Source organism: Hyperoodon ampullatus (genome assembly GCF_949752795.1).
Source record: "Hyperoodon ampullatus genome assembly, chromosome: 5".
In the NCBI taxonomy this organism is placed as follows: Eukaryota; Metazoa; Chordata; class Mammalia; order Artiodactyla; family Ziphiidae; genus Hyperoodon; species Hyperoodon ampullatus.
Window position 1 is genome coordinate 137,953,531 of NC_136918.1, and position 20,969 is coordinate 137,974,499.

At 52.4% G+C, this 20,969-nt stretch overlaps 1 protein-coding gene across 1 annotated transcript in view; it reads left to right on the top strand.

Annotated features, from left to right (window-relative positions):
• Positions 1 to 1,364: 1,364 nt before the first annotated feature.
• The window catches only part of SIM2 (SIM bHLH transcription factor 2), a gene marked incomplete at both ends in the record, with an annotated part of 44,847 nt that continues 25,242 nt past the window's right edge, over positions 1,365 to 20,969 (top strand). The window contains 4 exons of the mRNA XM_079705019.1: positions 1,365 to 1,539; positions 9,872 to 9,954; positions 13,005 to 13,094; positions 20,526 to 20,634. Of these exons, the coding sequence (XP_079561145.1) occupies positions 1,365 to 1,539; positions 9,872 to 9,954; positions 13,005 to 13,094; positions 20,526 to 20,634 (457 nt within the window). The remainder of the gene's footprint in view (positions 1,540 to 9,871; positions 9,955 to 13,004; positions 13,095 to 20,525; positions 20,635 to 20,969) is intronic.

Below are 20,969 nucleotides of genomic sequence, written 5' to 3' on the forward strand. Positions count from 1 at the left end.
GGGGCGGGTATATTGGGCCCAGTTCCCGCCGCTGCCCAGGGCAAGGCCTCACCGGTAGGTTCGGCTCCCCCGCCCCTCTCTCCGTCCGATCCGCGCGTCCCCGCGGCCTCCAACCCCTGCGGGGACCGCGCCGATCTCCTTTCGCTCTCCCGTTTCCAGGAGAGATAGGGCGTAAGGGTCACTTCCGAGCCCTACTCGCGCCGCTTCCTGGGGAGGAGGGTGGTCCTTCCCCTCTGGTCTCCCCACCACCACCACTTTCGGCTCTCGGAGCTGCAAACTGGGGAGAGCGAGGGCTCGGGGCCCGCGCGGGCTCGGAGGACTCAGTCCTCCTCCGCAGGGCACTCAGGCAGCGCCCGCCCAGTACCTGCGCCGGAGCCACAGACGAGGTCTCCGCACCGCTTCCTCCCTCCCTTCCTCCTCCGCCCCTCCCCGCCGCTCCTCCGAGCGCCCAGGCCCCGCGACCCGCTCGCCAGAGCCGGTCCCCGCCGCGCGCCCTGCGCACTCACCGCGATTTCCTCCAGGCCGGGAGCGCGCGGGTCTGTCCCGGGAGAGTCCCTGGAGGCAGCGACGTGGAGGCGCGCCTGTGACTCCGGGGCCGCGGTGGGGTCGGTAGGCGAGATTGGCCGCCCCCGCCTCCGCCGCGGTCCCTCCCCCCCTTCCTGCCACCCCTCCCCCCACCCCCCCGGGCCGCGGCGGCCGAGTGCTCCGCCCGAAGGCGGGTCCGCCATAAACAAACGCGGCTCGGTTGCACGTGGACCGCTGAGCTTGTGCGCCTCGCGACAGATCGCGGGCTCCGGGCGCCGCATCTCCAGGCCCAGGGAACCGCCAGGGAGGGCAGGAGAGCTCACCCGGGCCGGGCCCCAGCCGCGTCCGCTCCCCTCCCGCTCCATGGCTCCGCAGCCGCAGCCGCCCGTGCCGTCCTCCAGACCGGAGGGGCCTCGCGGCAGCGGGTACGAACACCCAGTCAAGGACTAAACAGCACCGCCGCCTCCTCGCCGGCCACTCTCCACCCCTAAGGAAAGCCGAGGCAGGGGAGAGAAGAGGGAGAAAGGAAGAGCGAGCCGAAGCGAGCGGGAAGCCAGGGCTCGGGTCGCCGCGGGACAGTCCGGCCCGGAGGAGGCTGCGCCCGGGGCCGTGGCGGGAGGAGCGCGGGGCGGCGCCCCCGGTTTGCGCCGAGCTCCCGGCCCACGGCTGCAAACAGGCGTCTTGGCGCCCCTGGTCGGCCCCACGCACCTGCCCGCGGCCGGCGCCCCACGCTCACCTGGTCTGCGGGGCCCCCTTCCCCATCGCCGCCGCTGCAGCCAGAGCGGAGCTCCGCGGGCCTGGAGCACGGCCGGGTCTAATATGCCCGGAGCCGAGGCGCGATGAAGGAGAAGTCCAAGAATGCGGCCAAGACCAGGAGGGAGAAGGAAAATGGCGAGTTTTATGAGCTGGCCAAGCTGCTGCCGCTGCCGTCGGCCATCACCTCGCAGCTGGACAAGGCGTCCATCATCCGACTCACCACGAGCTACCTGAAGATGCGCGCTGTCTTTCCCGAAGGTGAGGCCGCAGGTGGGCGGCCGGGAGCGCTAGGGGGCCCAAGCGGGGAGCCAGAGCTGGCCCGGAGGGGCTGCCTGAGCCTTCCGGCCGGTGCCAAAACATCCTGGGGGGGTCGCTCCGGGAACTTCGGCTCCTCCTGGAGAGAGGGATCAGGGCCCTGGTGCCAGAGACACCAGGCCATCTTCGGGCCCAGGGCTGGGGGGTAGCGGGGGGCGAACCAGGGATCGTTCCAGGAGCGTACTAGTCCAATCTGGTCTTTCTTCTTCCTTCCTTCCTTCCTTTCATTTCTTTAACTCCCCCTTTTATTTTTTCCTTCCTACTTTCTTTCCGTGGGGGGGAAAGCACAGTGCACCCGGGCCGGAGGTGAAGGGTGCTTGCTGTTCCCTGGGAGAGAGTGGAGTACACCGGGAGGCCCAGGCCCTGCAGGCCCCAGCTCCCAGCAGAGCACTTGCAGGGACTTGGGCCTCAGGCCTCAGACTCGGGCCTCTCAGGTGGTCTCTTCTCTGCTCGCCGTGCTTGGGGCTGGGGCTCTGGAGGTCCGGGTGGGAGAGACTCACCTCAAACAGGTGAGCCGAGACCGGGCAGGAGAGAAAGGGAGGCGGTTAATTCGGAAATGGCAGGCGGGCCTGAGCGTAGTCTTCTTTTCTAGATTGGATTATAAGCCCGGAGGGGCAGGTGCCATGGTGGGCAAGGGTCGCCAGGACCCACGGGCCCAGCAGGCTCTCAGTGGTCAGAAGTGGTGGCGCACCGGGTGGGCCTTCCCTGCCAGCACACGGCCTGTCGGTGACAGTAGCTGCCGGGCGGGCACCTCTGAGCTGCAGGGCTGGAGGAGGCCTGATCCCCACGGCATCCCTTTTGGTGTCCCGGTGGTTCTGAACCGACCACCTTCCAACGTCTCTGTCCCCAGCCACGTTGGCTGCGGCCTGGCAGAAGGGATTAGGGCGCTTGTCTGAGACACTCTGCTCCGGCACCCGATGGGTACCCCCCAACCTGAAGGCCGAGGAGCCACTAGAGCTGTGGCAGCCTCTGGAGCATGAGAAGCCGGTGCACGACTAGGGAGACAACTTTAGCCACAGGGCACGGGGAGGGTCGCTGCAGAGCCGCGACAGGTGTCTCTCCAGCGCAGGGCGCCTCCATTAAGGCAGTTCCAGCCCAGGCAATCGACCTAACGTCAGTAAACTCGACCTCTTTACGGTGGGCGCCCCTAAGCCTGTTATTTGCAATCGCCTCTGGGTCATAAACTGCCCTTTACACCACCTCCTGGGTGGAGCTCCTAGGGCCTGGCCCCCAGCGTGACCTCCAGCTCTGCAGCGTGCTGGCTGGGGAGCTGAGCGCCACTGGACGGGGAGCCGAGGGGGCCAGAAGCGGTGGCCTGTCCTCGCCAGAGCCTTCCAGCTGCGCTGTGCGGCCAGGCGGGCACTTTCCTCCCTGGAGCACGAACCTGTGACCTGGCTGCCACAGCCCAGAGCTCTTAGAAGGGAAAGTTCTTTTCCTTTCCAACCCCGATCAACCGAGGGGACCCCCTCTCTGCTCCCGCCCGTCCTGCTGGGAGCCGCGGCCCAGTGGACGCTACTTGTCGGCCCTCCAGCGACGTAGAGCTGATTCCTCCCCTGCTGAAGTTTTCAGTGAAAATTAAAAGAGAATTGGGTTTTATAAGAGCCGAGTCTCCTTCCAACCCTGGGAGGAAGAATGGTAATTGGTTTGCTCGGGTGAACCGTTTCTTAATCCACATGCTGCAAAGCAGGTGTGGAGCCCAGACAGGACATAAGCCTTCTCTCCTGTCCCCCTCCCACCCCACTGGAAATACAAATTACAAAGACATGATCAGAAGACTAAATGATTTCAAGTAAGCCAGAAATTGAGGCCTGGAGAAAGGGGCTAATTGCTAGCCACTTGTTGTTTGGGGCTTTCCAGGAAAGCGGCTAAAAACTGGGAAGTGGTGTGTATATGCTCCTGCAAACATTAAACTGGGTCTGTAGGTTCCAGCGCTGCGAAGCGAGGCTGCAGGCCTTGGGACCCCGAACTGCTTGGCCCTGAGCAGGTGGCAAGGGAGCGCTGGCTGTGGTCTGGCCCCTGAACACCAGGCCCCTGTGCTTTGTGCCTAGTGGTCTAGTTGAGGGGCGGCCTGGGCGTCTCCCGGGGGTGACCATCGAGACTGGAACTCCAGGAGGGGTCGGGGAGAGTTATGTGGCCCTAGAGTTTTGGAAATAGTCCTGAACCTAAAGGGTCCCAATTCCTCCAAAATGGGCGGCAGGCGGTGATCTAGACCGCAGCGGCTCCTGCAGCGCTGAAGCTGGGAGCAGGGGCGCCCGCCTGCGCGGGGGGCCAGCAGCCTCCGGACGCCTCCCTGCGCTCGGAGGCCTGGGGCCCGCAGACCTTCCCCCTCCAGTCAGTCTGCGACTGGAGACTAGAGGAGCTGGGTGCCTGGGGCAGAGGAAAAGAAGCGTTTAGAAAGACCTCAATTACACAAAATGACTCGTTCGCCGCTCCCGTGGCTCTGAAGGACGAAGGGTGGGAGCGCGGAAGCAGCACCCGAAGCTGATTTAACCTGTTCTCGGGAGGCTGCGCCGGGGAGGCGGTGCGGGAGGCGGACGGGGCCTGGCGGAGCTGCGAGGGTCCGGACGCGGGCGTCAGGGAGGCTTTAGCGGCCAGCCCGGTCCTGCGCCGCGGCGGGAACTCCTGGACCTGCTCCGGCTCTCGGCAGCGAACGGAAAGATACCGAGCGGACCCGATGTGCCCAGCGCGGCCTCGCTGGGTGATAGCCAAGCTGGATCCCTGGGTGAAGAAGCATCTAGAAGCCAAGTTAGGACTTTGGGAGTTAGAAAATGAAGAGCACAGTCCGAAGGAACCACAGGAATCGCCAGACTAACCCTCAGTATTTGAGGACATTGAGGCGTGAGAGGGGCGGGCCTTTCCCAAGGTCCCCCGCGAGGGCAGGGCAGGCGGGAAGGCCACTGCGTCGCCTGTGCTTCTGTGCGCAGGAGAGGCTGCTGGCCTCGGCTCCTTTCATCCCGAGACCCCCAGGCAGGAGGAGAGAAAGAGGAGCTCGGAGAAGCCCCAGGGCAGGAGCAGAGAGGCGACTGGAGCCAGGTGGACACTCCGCAAAGAGGCCAGTCCGCAAGCTTGGGGGTGCTGGCAAGCCAGACAGCCGGTTCAAGGCTCAGCTCTGTCAAGCTGCCCTGCTGGGCCTCTGTCTCCTTGTCTGTAAAATGGGCCCATTAGCAACTCCATCGCTGCTGCGCAGGGTTCCCGGGATCGGGTATGAGGAAGCAGGCGGGCGCAGGTGGAAATCTACCGTGTTCTTACTCCAGTCAGTCCTTCCTGTGAGCTCACTGCCTTCCTCGGGCCAGATGCGACCTTCACGGTGGCGCGCCCCACTCGGTGGACCTCCGGGACTCACTGCCTGGAGTTGGAAGATGAGCTGTTTTCTGGGTTCCCACCGTTTTCTCCCCTTTAACTGCGAACTGAGAAGTGGAAGGTAGGAGGACAGGGAAGAGAGCAGGAGCAAGGCAGGCTCTGGCCGTGGACTCGGAATTGAAAGCTTAGTGAGTTAATGTGGTTGGGAAGGCCTGCTACTCACAGGGCTCAGGGAAACGCTGCGGCCCACGGACTCCCTGCCCTCTTTGCAGCGTGGCCTTCACTTCTGGAGACGGGGCACTGTGGAAACACAGAAGCACCCGGGGTGGGAGAAGCCTGCTGCTCTCCGGCCATAGCTGCGTGGTGACCACGCTGGGCAGGATGCAGGGCAAGTTCCCCCATCTGGTGATCCACGCTGGGCCCCAGGAGGTACGAGTCAGGGCTGCGGGAGCTCCCCGGCCAATCACCAGGGTTAGGCCTCTTCCTAGGAGCTGGGGTTCCTGTGCCCAGCTGTGGGGCTGAGGGTGGCCTCCCCTCCGGGCACTTGTACCGAAAGGGCTCGAGGAGAGACTGGCTGCAGGTCCCAGCTCAGGAGTGGAGCTGGAAGCGGAGGCCGATCGTGGGAAGAGAACAGAGCCCCTCTTCCCACTTCCCACCAAGATCCCAGACAGGTGTGGGCGAGAGAGAGGCAGGGACTGCAACACTCACCACAACTTTTTACTCCGAAGAAGTGAACATGTCACACGCACAGTAAATGGGGTTGGAGGCCTGAATTATTCCAGTGGCTGCATTTGTCTGGGTTTACATTCAGGCAGAGTCCTTCCCACTCAATGCACGCGCGCACACACACACACACACACCCCTGAGTGCCAAGGGAAGGTGCGGGGGTTGGGGCGGTCCTAGAAATTGTTGTCGGGAATGGAAACGCTTTGATTTAGAGGGTTTGCTGAGGAGAAACTCGCCCTAGCCCGACATGGAGTCACAGATCCGAGGCCTTTCCCTGCCGCAGCCCGAAATAATGTAGTTTTTTTTTTTTTAAGTAGACTTATTTTTTAGAATAAAGTGGGTTTTTACAACCCTCTCCACGTCTCTACTTGGAAGCCTGCCAGGCTGTGCGCCGGGTCCGGGAGGGAAAGTTCACAGAGGCGGGGCGGGAAGCTCGGCAGTGGCGACGGGAACTCCAGAGCTGCGGGGCCCCTGGAGGTGGGAGGGAGGTCGTGGAGCGCGGGCGCCGCAGATTCAGCACCCGGAGGCCAGCGCCCAAGACCGGCTCGGGGAGCTCCGGGGCGCGGACTGGAAGCCTGGCCAGCGCGGCGCTGGCCACGCGCGCTCCTGAGCGCGGGCTCGGCCGAGGCACCCTCCCATCCTGCGAGGTCTAAGCATCAGGCGACCGGGTCTCCGGGCGCTTGCGTCGTCCGTGGTCTGTGCATGTACAACACTGGCCCGTGGCCAGGCAGGCCGGGCTGGAATCCCCTCCCTTCCCCCACCCAGAGCCAAACCCTGTCGGGGCGTCTCTACCTACCACCCCCTTCACACCCCCTCTGGGCCGCTGTGCTGCTGTGGGTTTCTAAAAGGGTGCAAGGGCCGGGCTTTTCAGGGACCCAGTGACCGCGAACCATTCCAAGGCCGGAAGAGAACTGAATTGCCACCATTTTAGATACCCAAGGTTGCCCTCAGGGAAGTGTGAGAACCGTCGTCCATCCTGGAAGTTTTTATCCAAGTCTAGACCCTTCTCTGGGGCAGGACCCATTGGTCACTGGCCACAGTGAGTCCTGCTCACGGGTCCAGAGGAAGGAGCAAACCTAACTGCCTCCTTCAGGTCTCAACTCGTGTGTCCCCCTCATCTGAGAGGGTGACTCTATCTCACAGTGAGGGAACCCCTGCACCATGTCGCCTTTACTGGGAGATCAGATCGTTTGTGTGATTTGATGTTTATGGTCTGTGACCTGCACCTGGCTGAGGACCTGGTACAGCAGGCACCCAAGAGCTGTTTGTTGACTGACTGACTGAGCACCCAGAGAGGAGGGACCGTATTTAGGTAGCTTCTGTGGTGGGCAGGGCCTGACGGGGTTTAAACCAAACAGCCCGCTCGCTGAGTGTGGGTCCAAGTGCAAGTACCCACAAACCCTTGGAGGCAGAGGGGAAAAGGGGACACTTGGCTCCCTTTCCCTCCGACCTAGTGGCTGACCCCCCCTCCCCAGTGACCTGGCCATCTGGATTCCCAGTAGCAGGGAGTGCCCATCTGATTCCCCTATTGACACATGTAGGGCAAGCAGGACCCCAAACCCTGGCCGGAAACTACAGGCCAGGTATGGAACCTCCCCTGCCTTGCTCCCCCCTGCAGTCATTGGGATGGGGTGGGGTGTGGATTTCCCAGAATCAGGCAAAACAGACCACCAATGGCTGATAACCTTGGAGGAGCTTAGCGCGGTCTTTTCTTACACTCCTGTCCTCACTTTTCTAACAAATAAAGCCCTTTGTTAGGTCTAGATAAGGGCCACAGGCCTAGTGCCTCACTTTTTCAGGAGTATGTATGGCTTTACAGTAACCAGATGATTTTTTTGTTACAAACCTTACCTTATTTAGTCTCTGCATTCAGCCCAAAGTAGATTTTTATGAGCCCAGGGAAAAAGTCTCGCCCATAGAGGTTTCTAATGGAAGAGCTGACAGCACTATCACCCTGTGAGGTGGCAGGGGGGTAGGGATGCTTAAGGAGAGCCTCCCCACCATCTGCCTCACCTCGTGCCAGGTCCAAATCCCCGCTGGCGAAGCGGAGGCATCAAGAAATAATACGAAAAATTATAATGATGTAAGAGAACAGGCTTTGAATTATACGGAAAAACTGTCCTGTGCAGCCAATGCACTTTTTGCATGTGAGGCCAGAGCTTTCGACAAGGCTTTTGGGAGACCCAGGCAGGGGAGTTTGGTTTGGGGGTCATTCCCGAAGAAGGTGCAGATATCCCCAGGTCACTCAGCCCCAGGCCCTGTCAGGAGCCAAGGCTGGAGGCGGAGCTCACTGTCCACAGAGAGCCGGGCAAAGGTGGCTTGGCCCAAACCAGGGGACGGGCCCAGGAGCAGGTAAAGGACAGTTACAGGGGCGCCTTTGTCCATTTTCGGACACCAGAATTCCTGGGCCCTTGTTATGTTTTTTCTTCATTCAGGGCCCGGAGGCTTCTACATTTTGGGTCTTTCCATTTCTGGTTAAATGGAGTCAATGCCACCACCAGTAGACCAGCCTCTTGGGTGCTGGGAGGAAGGACCTACCGTGAGAGCCAGTGGCCCTAAAATATGGTCACTGTGGTCATCCTTGGGAGTGAGAGTGGGGTGGGCAGTGATTTTCTGGGGTTAAAGAGACAGCTCCGTTCACGTGCTGGAATCTGGGGGGTGCGGGGCTGTGATCATATTTGGGAGGTCGGAATATGTGGAGATTAGCCACAGGGAGACCAGGATAAACCTCTAATTCCAGAGCCCAGGAGGAGAATTACAGGCCATCCCTTTCTTAGTTGCGTAATAGAAGTTGCCGAAAGAAGGGTCTCCAAAGTCTCTGCGGGGGGGCCCTGGGCCTGGAGGTGCATTTTCCGCCTGCTAGGATCGAGGATTGCAGAAGCCGCGATGCCCCGGGCGCCCCAAGGACAGTGGGGAGACCCAGGGTGCCTGCGCGACCTCTCTGGAAACCCACTCGCCGCCGCCTGCTTGGAGGGGCTTTTCGGTCTTGGGAATGGGCCTCGGATTCGCTCTGGCCCCTGGTCGCACACTTCCGGAGCAGCGGGCAGGGGGCCAGTCAGACCTGCAATTCTGGCGGGAGGGGAGACGGACGCGCCCGCGCGACCCACAGCTCACCCGCAGGGTCGCAGCCCTGGTGAGGGGCGCGCTAGGGGCCTAGAGCCTGGGGGGCGTTCTTCGCGGGGGATGGGGGGGCGTTGCTAGCACAGCGGTCCCGGGTCTTTGCGGCCTCGCGCCCGGGCCGCGGCGCTCGCTGGAGGGTTTCGGGCCAGGCCGCCAGCAGGACGCCTGGGAGCGGCTGGGGTTCTCCCAGCTGGCGCTTAGCGCCGCAATCTCACCCGGCTGTCCTGCTTCCTCCCGGGCGTGCAGGCAAAGCCTGGGATCTCCGGGGTCACGGCAGCTGAGCCGGGGAGCGCAGGAGAGAGATGTTCTCTCGAGCTGGGCTGCCTTGGCCCTGGTGCGCCTTCTGCAACACTGGTGGCCTTCGGGGAGGTGGTGGGGAGCAACGGAGGCCTTGGAGGGACAGTTAAGAAGCGGAGGGGCTGGGAGACCCCAGTTATGTGCCAACAAACACCTCCCAGTTACCGTCTAGTATACACACGGCTCTCCCCGCCTTCGGCCCGTACCCCGCCCGCCGCTGGCGACTTAGGAGTTCGCCTTCTGGAAGCCCCCAGGTAACCCCTTCCCAGGCTGTAGCTCTTGGATTGGAAGAGGGTGGGCGCTCCTGGGGCCCCTGTGAGGGCTGGAGAGTCCTGGGCGGGGGAGGGGAGAGATGACAGGGGGTTGAAAAAGTTTTGGTTTTTTTTTTGGTTTATTTGTTTGTTTGTTTTGTCGTTTTAATGCCGAAAAGCTGCCTCCAGGACGGCGGGGGCTTTACGTTCGGGCCTCTCTGTCTTTGGGAAAGTGCATGGCTGCCGGCGGCGCAGGGAAGGGAGAGAGGAAGGACCCTTGGGGGAATATTTACTGGTCAAATCGATATCCCCGTTTGGCTACGAGGATGGCCGATTTCAAAGCAGATTAGATTACTTTGTGGCATTTCCAATAAAACAGCAATTTCAGAGCCGTGAGCACGCGGGCGACCCACGGGAGCTGTGGGCCTGGCCGGCTTGGACACCAAGGCCTCGGCGGGAATTTCTCCTCTGGCCTTTTCCTTTTTAATCGAAGGCAAAGGGGCGACGGCCGGCGGGGCGCCGGGTGCCGAGGCCTCTGGCTGCGCGCTGCTGTTTACCGGTTTGCTTTATTCCCCGTCCAGGTTTAGGAGACGCGTGGGGACAGCCGAGCCGCGCGGGGCCCCTGGACAGCGTCGCCAAGGAGCTGGGATCGCACCTGCTGCAGGTAGTACGGCCGCCGCGGGGTGAAAAGCGCCGCCGCCACCAACGGCCCAGGCCCGCCCGGGTAGGGGCTCCCTTCCGACCCCACCGCCCCAATCTCCAGGGGTCCCTCGTCAAGGAGCCCCGGGCGGATCCACAGGCCGCCCCCAGACTGCAGAGGTCTCCCGAGGCAGCGATCGGACTTCGGGCCAATTCCCCCCAACTCCCCTCGGAGGGCCGGGACTGCGTGTGGATTCCGCTCAACCGGGGCAGCCTCAGACCAGCCCCCCATCAACCCCACACCTGGCACCCTCTCCCCCGTCCCAACCCCAGGACTCTCTAGCCCACGAGACCTAGGCTGAAGGGCGCCCCTGGGTGTGGTTAAGTCCTCTCCAACCTTACTTCCTTCGGCAAACTTTTATGGAGCTCTTGCTCTGTGCCAGACGCTGTGCCAGACGCTGTGCCAGGCGCCGGAGCCAGAGAAGGAGTGATCCGGCTGCTCTGAGCCAGAGGGAGGCAGCCTAAAGCGTCTGACAATTGTGTGTGTCTGGAGAGATTGCAATAGAGGAGAGACAGCATCAATAATTGAGTGTTAGCAGTTGGCATTTACTGAGAGTTTGCTACCGGCCAGAAGCCTTTCTGAATCTTACTATATCATCTCTCTTCACCAGCCACCTAGAGTGCGTTCTATTTTTAACTGCAGTTTTTTCAGAGCAGGAAGTTGAGGCACAGAAAGGTTAAGCAACATGCCTGAGGTTCCACAGCAAGTGGTGGAGCCTTGTTCAACTCAAGTGGTCCAGCTCTTGAGCGGTCCAGCTCACGACATGGTGCGACCTCCGGGGTCACCTGGCTCACGGAGGAAGTCCTTGCTTGGTTTGTGTCAGCCGCTTAGCGCCCCAGCCCGGAGCCATTCAGTCCGCGGTTACTAAACCGCCCCTGACCTCGGATTTCCTTCGCGGTGTCTGGGGCTCGGGTGGGGTAACCGTGCGCACGACCGGCCACTTCCAAACCCGCGGCTGGCGCTAGGTGGGCACAGAAACGCCTGGTGTCTCGGAATCTTTCAAATGCCCTTTACAGAGCCTCATCAACGACCCGATTCATTCCCCCTCCCGTCATTTGTCTCTGCCACCGAAAAATGCCTACCGAGAGCTATTTTGCATTTCCTCCTTCTATTTTGTGTTTTCTTTATAAGGGGGAAAAAAAAAAGTTGGCTACGGAACTCTGTGTCTTGGGTCAGCGAGTCGGCTCCGCGCTTCGAAAAAGCAGATCTTTTCAAAACTCTTTTGCCCCAAATGCCCTAGTGTGATTTATTTTTTTAAATGCATGCGCTGGGGAAGAGAAGATCCCGGGATGTGTTTGAAACCCTAGGCTTTTACAACGTAAAGCTAGTGGTGTGGGAGCCGGCCGGGAAATGGTGCTCTTGGAGCCCTTCCCGCGCGCCCTTTGCTCTGCCCGCAAGCTCGGGTCCAGCTCCGTGCGCGGTATTTTAAGTGATGCTCCTACATATTATAAGTGACACTAATATCAGAGACAACTAAGTGCCAGGGAGCTCCAGTGAAAACCTGGCAGCAAAGTCAACGCCCCCAAGTTTCTCCACTGTACATTTATTTAATTCTGGAGTGTGTCTGTGGATGGGCGGCTTTGCAGTTAATATACTCGCAAGCGCATTAGGTCGTTCGCAGCTATGAAAGCATAACCAACATTTTCCATTAAGAGTATTATTTTTTAAGCTGCCGCTGGCAACCTTCAGAATTTAATTTTGATAACTTTTTCTCTTTTACTCATATGGCTGGCTGTCTGATACTATTTCATTAAATGTATCTCTTTAATGATTTTGGAGTTAAGCAAGAATGCAAAATGTGCCAAAACGTGGATAACTTCAGAAATTGCTGAATAGTTTATATCTTTGAAAAGGAGTTTAGTTGGGGAAATACTTTGTAGCTGAGTTAGAAACATGAAAATCGGGCTTATAATCAAAATGTTGATTTCAACCTCAGCACAGGGAAAGCTAATGATAGCTTAGTTGGCAAAGAAGTTTTTGCAGCAAAACTGTATTTGAGACAGCAGAATGTAAGGATATCTTTCAGGTTTCACTTCTACATTCTTTTTAGGCCCCCCTCCAAAGAGGGGGTGGATTTAGAAAAACCAAAGGTAATCTGGTTTCAATTACATGCTGTAAAAATAGAATTTGTGGCCAGAAATTAATTTGGAATATTTTTATGGGGGCAATGTTGTGGGTTGTATGGGTCTTTCACCAACTTTATTGCTTTTCTTTGGTTCTGGATCTAAAATATGAATGAGTAAATGAAATGCAGTTCCCTTTTTTCAAAAATAATTTAGTCTTTTTATCCTTGCCACACATAAATATAATCATTACCCTTTATTTGACTTAATTACCTCTTATAATTTTACTTTATTTTTTTGAGGGCTAGCCAAGTTAGGCAAAATCAGAATATCATGTAGGTAGCTTTAATTTTTCAGAAACTGATACTTTTTCTCCTTGAATTTTGCAAAGGTTGTTTGATCTCTTGCAGATTCTAAATAATTAATTTTGTAGACATAGTCTGTTAAAAATAACCAGGTATTTTATTTTCTGGGGAGTGGTAGTGTTCGGAATTTATTGTTCAAATGGTACTTAGGGATAACTTGAAAATTGTGGCAAATAAAGCATATGTTCTAGTGGTATAAACAGCTGCCAAATATGACATGAAATGGTCTATACAGCGGTAGATTTTCCCCTAAGTACCATAGAACTCCGGATTTGTGCTAAGTGCTAAAATAACCCCAACAATAAAGCTATTACGTTTAAACTGAGCATGATAGGAATTCTCAAATGCTTTGCATGATTTTTGTGATGTAGATGTAAGACTGTTTTTAAAGTCCTTTAAAAGCATCTGAGAGCCTGGCTGGGGAACTAAACCTATAGTCCTTCTCATGGCCCCGGGGCGCCGTTTCTGCATTTAGCAATATACGTTGATTTAATACTTTATACATTTCTCCATCCAGTGCCAGTACAATGATCAGATTTAACTCTACTGTCTATTATCTCTTACCCTGATGCTTTTTCTTTTACAGACTTTGGATGGATTTGTTTTTGTGGTAGCATCTGACGGCAAAATCATGTATATTTCGGAAACAGCTTCTGTACATTTAGGCTTGTCCCAGGTGGGTATTGACTAATTTTACGTACAACCAAAATAATAAGTTAAGCGTTGGCGGATCTTGACAGCCTTACCCAACTTGAAAATGAGTCTGTCCTAGTGTCTACTTTTGTGCCTGAACCATAATCCAAAATTACAAAATCGTCTTTTTCGGCCGGCCCGCGGGGCTTTTCTTCTCCGTGTTATGTTTCACTTTTCTACTTTCTTTTTCCTTTGGGGCTAATGCCTCGTAATGTCTTTGCAACAGTCAGCCTTGTCCAATAGCCTGGACTCTGCTTATACAGTAAAGTTCTCTGCCGCTAACAAGAGCTTCACAAAGGGAGATTTTTCAGTCCACGCTTGATGGTCTGCACGTGGTATTGTGAGTTGCTATGAAAGAGAGGCAAGCTGATGTAGAACATGGATTTTATGCAGAATGTGCTTTGGGGAGAGAGAAAAGGGGGGGTAGATTTATGAGTGTTCACATGGAATTCAGGGTAATTTTTCCTGAGTTTTTCCAGTTCAGTGGTCGTTTCAGTAAAGCATTTTATATGCTTGTGATAGAAACTCATAAAACTCAGTTTACTACTGTTTTGCACAGCAAGGTCCTGGTTTCTTTAGAACATTTAAATATTACCGATTTTTCTGAAACTGTTTTCTAAAAGGGGTTCATTCCCTGGAGGAGAGAGGTGCACTGTTTTCTCTGTCCCGCCAAGCCAAGGGTTTGGTAGAGGATTTGGCTGCTTGTCTGGGCTGTGGCCAGTCTGGATGGTGGGAGAGTCCCCTGGTTGTTGCCATTCACATTTCTGATTTAACAAGCATGGATCATGATTCTAAGAGTCACATTGTTTTATACATATAGGGGCTAAATATTTCTTTACATTGTGAATTATCAGAGTGCTTTTTTTTTTCATTACAACTGAAGACACACTAGAATTAATTAGATCCAGGAAATGGGCTCCCAGGAGGCACATGAATAATCTGTACCACACCAGCCTCCTCCTGTAGTTAAGCCAAAATAAAACATGCCAATTAAAGTGGCTTGGGCTTTCTCATTGAAAAACAAAATTACCAATTTGGAAACCTGCATCTGGTGTATTCCTCTTCTTTTTCTGCCAAGATGTTTTTTAAACTTTCCATTTGTTTACAACCTTCTTTTCCAATGGATGTATATCCTTATCCATGTCCAAGTGGGTTTCTGCGCCTGTGTGTTTTCTTCTGCAAAGTCTTCTAAAGCAACTCACATATTAAAATTGTTTGGCGTTTTCTGTTCTCTTCCTCTTCTCTTCTTTTATGATACCAGTTCTCCCAGATGAGATTTATTAAGGCTTGTCTCTTTCACCTATGTGACTCATGGGATTAGTGTACTTGTGGAATGGGAAATACTATTGGAAATATGAAATTTTCTCTTTTTATATTTTCCAAAGTTATTATTCTCTGAATTTCCACCTCATTGTTCTCTGAATATTTAGAATTATTTAAGGTCCTTTAGTTAGACCCAGCCTGGTTTCTACTCCTGACTTGATCTGTGGCTGAGTGTCCTTGATCAGATTCCTTAACTTTTTAAATTGTAACTTATAAAACCTTTGATGTCTTATAATAATGTCACAAACAAGACAAAACATTTCACATACTTTAAAAATGGCTGGTCAAAAAAGAAAATGACTGGTCAAACATACTTTAAAACCGATAGAGTCACCTTTACTGAATATTAAATTTAGATCTGAGCTCCCTAGCAGTCAAAGCAAAAAGGGAAATGCATTTTGTTGTATGGTTTTCATTGTCTGATAGGGCAGGCAGTTGACCTCTCTGAACCATAACTTAAATAAGAAAATAGTCATGGTGAGAAACATACCAAGGGCCCATGTGATTTATAAACTATAGGGAGCTCCACAAAAGCCAGGCATTGTAAGTGTCATTAGAACTGTACTTCAAATAGCAGAAAAATCGCTTCAAATAGCATACTTTGGTGGGCATATGTTAGGGATAATTAGTCATGGGGAATGTTCTGGCACATCATAAGGCACTGTGCACATATCAGGACCTTCCAGTTCATTCTGTCAGGCTGCTCAGTCTGGCATTTTACATCTCTCTTTCGCTCTCTGTCATTTTTCTCTTTTCACGTGGGAAATAAAAATGATTGTTTCTGAACACAATAATTAAGAATGACCAAAACATTGGATAGGTAACAAATATACCTCCTGTTCCTGATAAACGCCACGAAAGGAAATTTTTTTTCTTTGGATTTTTGAATTTAATTTAATTAATTTTTTTATACAGCAGGTTCTTATTAGTTACATATTTTATACATATTAGTGTATACATGTCAATCCCAATCTCCCAATTCATCCCACCACCACCCCACAGCTTTCCCCCCTTGGTGTCCATACGTTTGTTCTCTACATCTGTGTCTCACTTTCTGCCCTGCAAACCGGTTCATCTGTACCATTTTTCTAGGTTCCACATATATGCATTATTATACGATATTTGTTTTTCTCTTTCTGACTTACTTCACTCTGTGTGACAGTCTCTAGATCCATCCACGTCTCTACAAATGACCAAGAAAGGAAATTTAAGCAGAATTGGAATTTAAATTATATTTCCTTTTGGTCCTAATGCAGACGTAAAACTTTGTATATCATAATTTTGAATTTTCTAAAAAAATTGTAAAGATGCCTTTTGTCTGTATGTTGCCAGGAGAAGTGTCCATTTAAAATAAGTCAAACTGCCTGTCCGTGTAGGACGGCTAATTTTTTTCTGATCTCCTGGCGGGACTATCTCAGTATCAGTCCCCAGCTACAAAAACACTTTCACGCTGATGTCTGGGGAGTGTTTCATGGTGAACTGTTTAAATAAGCAACAACAAACTTTGCCCTCAAATCTGCCTCCTCTTCCCAATTAACTCTGCAGAAGGAAATCTAGGCAGAATCACAATGTGTATTTTTTTCTGTCTTCTTAAATAGTAAAATAAGGTATTGAAAAGAATGTCAAATACCCAACTTCTGTTTAAAAAAATTTTTTGCACCTTTTAGATTATTTTTACTAGCAGTAGTATAAGTCAGACAAGCATATCAAACATGAAAACTTTAATTAAAATAGGCTTCAAGATTTTTTTTAATCACCAGAGATAAAAGTGTGAATAAAATTTTACCCACTAGTCAGAGTAACCTTTTAAACAGGTTTTCTGATGATGAATAACTTATATTTACGTAACGCCCTTCTGTGTTCCAAGAACTTTCAATTATTCTCTATAACAATATCTCTAAGTAACGACATCTTTCACATTAATTCGGGGTTAAACTCTATGTTAGCAGCTCCTAAGGAACATAAGCTCCTAGGTTTGCCATAATTGTGTGATAATTCATAGCAAACTGGTGGGGTTTTTTTTTTTAGTCTGCACTATCTAAATAACTTTCTGAACTATTTGAGAATATAAAAACGATTCTTTATGTGTTATAAGCCCATCCCAATTCAGAGCCTTTTATTGAACTTTTTTTGTTGTTTTTTTTTTTTTGCGGTACGCGGGCCTCTCACTGTTGTGGCCTCTCCTGTTGCGGAGCACAGGCTCTGGACGCGCAGGCTCAGCGGCCATGGCTCACGGGCCCAGCCGCTCTGCGGCATGTGGGATCCTCCCGGACCGGGGCACAAACCCGTGTAACCTGCATCGGCAGGCGGACTCTCAACCACTGCGCCACCAGGGACGCCCTATTGAACTTTTTAAAAAGCATGTATTGGAATAAGAAGTCTACTTCATATGGCAGAGTTTATTAATTTATTCTTGCTTTTAAATTAGTAAATGCAGCAATCCTGGCTGTCAGACTTTGGTACCAAAAAAATGACAGGGAGAACCACAAAATGCTAATTGTCTCCTCAGCCCATAGTGCAAGTTGGGAAACGAGTTAGCCTTCTGCTTGAAAATTCTATTTGGTGTATGTGCACATTCATACTACAAAATAAACCATATAGACACACATCTACTTGGAAGATGTAGAGTTGGGGAAGCACTTTTTATCCACCAAGTTTATTTAATGATTTAGTTTCATGGTTTTTTGGTTAACGTAATTAACTTATATTTGAAGAAGGAAAAAAGTCCTGCATACCTGCTGTGTGTTTCTTCAAACATTTTAAAGTATCCTTGTGGTTTAAATCTCCTTACTGAAGTTGCATATGGTATATAACATCTAGGTAACTAGTTTACATTCTCACATAATATAGATATGTATGAAATAGCTGTTCACGAGATACATAAAGGAAAATGTAATATTTGAGAGCGTGGCCGGAAGCACAACTGTAAAAATAACCATGGTGTTGTTTGGGGCCATAAGACCTAATCCTTTCACTTTTGAAATAAAGAGAAAGAACAGCGTTTAATGTTTGTTGACATAACTTGAACCCTGAAACCCAAACCATCTTTTTTTTAAATAGTTAATTTACCATAGTCAGCAAAACACCCAAAGCAGAGTAATGTGTGTTTCCAGAGTACTGGGTGAGTTTCCCCTTCTGACCCAGAATATATCCATTTAGTGCTGTATTTATCATATGTAGTTTTCTTGGCAGGAAGAAAAGCTATTCAGCAAAACATAAAAAAGCTCTTAGTAGGAAAGCAATTCATTTTGTAGTTAGCTGGGTTTTACAGATACTAAAATATCACATTGAAGGTCTGTTTTAATAAGGTTGTTGTATGAGACCTGGGGAGTTTTATAGCAACAACCATAATTTTTTTTTTTTTTTTTTTTTTTTTTTTGGTGAGGTAGTCACATTTCTTTCAACATTCAAAAGCACGAATAGATATGTCAATACAGGAAACACCATGTCAACCTTAATTTTAAGTCAAGGTCAGTGCTGTTTTATCATTCCAAAATTTGTCTTTCAAAACATTTCCGTTATTTGAAGACTACTTTACTTGCTAGACAGCCTTAGAGGTTTATCACTAACCCGAGTATTCAGAAAATCAAACCTCTTAATTCATGGACCTTCACTCTTCTCACTCTCCAAAGGCATGTGATGAGAATGGGATCTTTGGAAACAGATGAAGCTACATTGGGATTAAAACGCAAATCGGATCTCTATGAGCCCAGATTCAAGTCTTTTTGCAAATGTACGAAGGTGTTTCTCTAAAAAGACATCAGTTACTTTTTTCTCAAAGAGAACTTGGAGCAAACCAGAATTGTCATTTTTCTCTAAAAACCTGGGTAAGGGAGAAAGGATAGGCCAACACACACAAAAATTCTATTTTTTAGTTTTTCGTTTTTAAAATAAACCATTGAAATTGTGAATCAATTTAAACAATAGCTCCCTTATTTATGAGCCTCTATGACTCTCCACCGGACAGCATCTCTAGGGCTGCCCTCAGGAAAACGGAGATTGTCCTGTCCCAAATGGCTGACTTGAGTGTTGCTGATTTATTTAAACTTTTTAAGGATTAACAGGACTGACTTAAAAGGAGGATATTTCATTTTTATTTTTATTTTTTTTCCATGAAATCCTGTAGTAACTTTTTACATAGACAAATATCCATTTGGGTCATTAGCAAAGTGCCAGGCTGGGGAGGTGGAGAGGGAACATTTCTGTAGGAGGATTCTCTCCGTTGCTCTGTATAATATTGGGAAAAACATTCCATGAATAATGCAGAAAATAGAACCGGGAAACCTGTTTTAGGGACAAGATTATGTAGCAGGCCAGAAACATAACTTGTTCTGAATTAAAAGGCAACTCACACATCTTAACACATTGGGAGAAGTGGCTGGGCGGAGTGGGACTGACTTCACCTCTCTGCGGCCCCTGGTCCCGAGTAAAGAGATTATGGCCTTGATGCTGATTTGGAACGGTGGCTCCTGGGAGAACCTCTCCATTAAACGGCCTGGCTGGGGCTGCCCTGCTGTGTGAGGTGGCACCGTCAGGGCTGCCCCTTTACCGAGGATTGAGTCTCTGCTCCGATTGAGGGCAGCCAAAATAACAGGCGACAAGACACACTTAAAAATAATGGGGGGGTTCCTTGGTGGCGCAGTGGTTGAGAGTCCGCCTGCTAATGCAGGGGACACGGGTTCGTGCTCCAGTCCGGGAAGATCCCACATGCGGCGGAGCGGCTGGGCCCGTGAGCCATGGCCGCTGAGCCTGCGCGTCTGGAGCCTGTGCTCCGCAACAGGAGAGGCCACAACAGTGAGAGGCCCGCGTACCGCGAAAAAATATATAATAATAAAAAAAAAAAAAACGAGGGGGTGATTGGGACCAGCCTGGCTTTGCTCTCTGATCTCGCCCTGTCCCCTGGGGGCGGGGCTGAGAAAGTCCGCAGACCCACCCAAGGCTCTGTGCCACGCCAAGGCAGTTCCTTACGCTCTCAGCATCTTCCTGAACTGGGCTGCGGGGCTCCCACTGGCTGCAGTAGGAGTACCATCACTGCCCCCCCCAGTACTCTAGGTGCACTGACACTGACTCACTATCCTCATCTGCACTGTTGATCTCTGAAAGAGGATCCACCCCCCCACTGCTCAGAAGACTGCACCGTTGGTGGTAGTTTCTGGTACATTCTATGCCACCGCCCATCTTCTGATGGGTGAGGGGCCTGGGTCCTGAGAATCTCTGTCATCCCCTATCATGACACTTGTGTTTGGGAGAACAATCAAAAATTCTCAGGGTTAGGACCTGAGTCTCCGGGGGCCTCCGTGGAAAGATAGTAACTATGGTGCTTTCCTGGAAACGCCCGTGCCCGCAAAGCAGGGTCCAGTCCAACAGGGACATGGCCTCTAGGCCTGTGCGCTGTTCTCTGTGGGGTGTGTCTGGAAGCAGGTGGTGTCCGAATGTCGGGGGAGCAGCCCCAAGGTTATGTGGCTCTCTGGAGTGACCCACAGCCTCCCAGAGGTCACTCAGCCACCCAGCCGCACCCAAGGGCGGGAGCCGTGGGGTTAGCACAGGCACCCTGGACCAGGAAGGCCACAGACAGGTTTCTGCCCACGTGAAAGGCCCAGCAGGGTCCGAAGGAAAGGACCTTGCTGGGGGCGCGTCTTCCTCGAGCACAGGGTGCCCCCGAGGCTCCCGGGCTCAGCCTCCGTGTGCACGAGCTGTCGCAGGGACCCTGCTCTGGACGTGGCCACTGGCCTCCTGGCCACCAGTCCCCACAGGCAGCAGGTGAAGGATGGGGCTGGCTCCGGTCTGATTTAAGCCGCCTCCCATGTGAAGGATGCTCCCCAGGCCAGGAGAGTCCCCCGGTCCATAGTGCACCTTTTCCATTCTTCACTCCTGCTCAGGACGCCCCCCTGGCCTTGTTGGCAGACAGCTGGGCTCTGACTGAGAAAAGGCAAACATTTCTGTGTGAGGGTAAGGTGTGGGGTGTGCACAGAGATCAAGGTCCTGTCTCTCCCCGGCAGGTGCGTACCTATAATACACCTTACACCTTCCCTCTCCACCTCCCCGAAGCCCTAGAGAAGATTCCTGACCCCTCCCTTCCTTTCTGTGGCAGGTGGAGCTCACGGGCAACAGCATTTACGAGTACATCCATCCTTCCGACCACGATGAGATGACGGCTGTCCTGGCAGCCCACCAGCCTCTTCACCATCACCTGCTCCAAGGTATTTCCTCCAGACGAAAAGAAACCAGAATGAATGCTGGACGATGCTCTTTGCTGTGACCCTAGGGCTTAGTTTCCCATGATGCCCAGCCGGGCCTCTCCAGCAAACATGCAGGGTCCACCAACTGAGGATTTGTTTTTATGCTTCTGTCCTTTAAAGCAAGTACGGATCCCCTTTCACGTGCCAGAGACTGTGAGAGGTGCACAGTAGGAGACAGAGAAAAGTGGTCCAAGGCTTCCACCCCAAGGCTCTTGGTTTAGAATGCCAGTGACACAAGTCTAGACCTGGGCTTCTTAACCAGAGCGTCCGAGGATACAACTCGGGGGGGCCGTGTA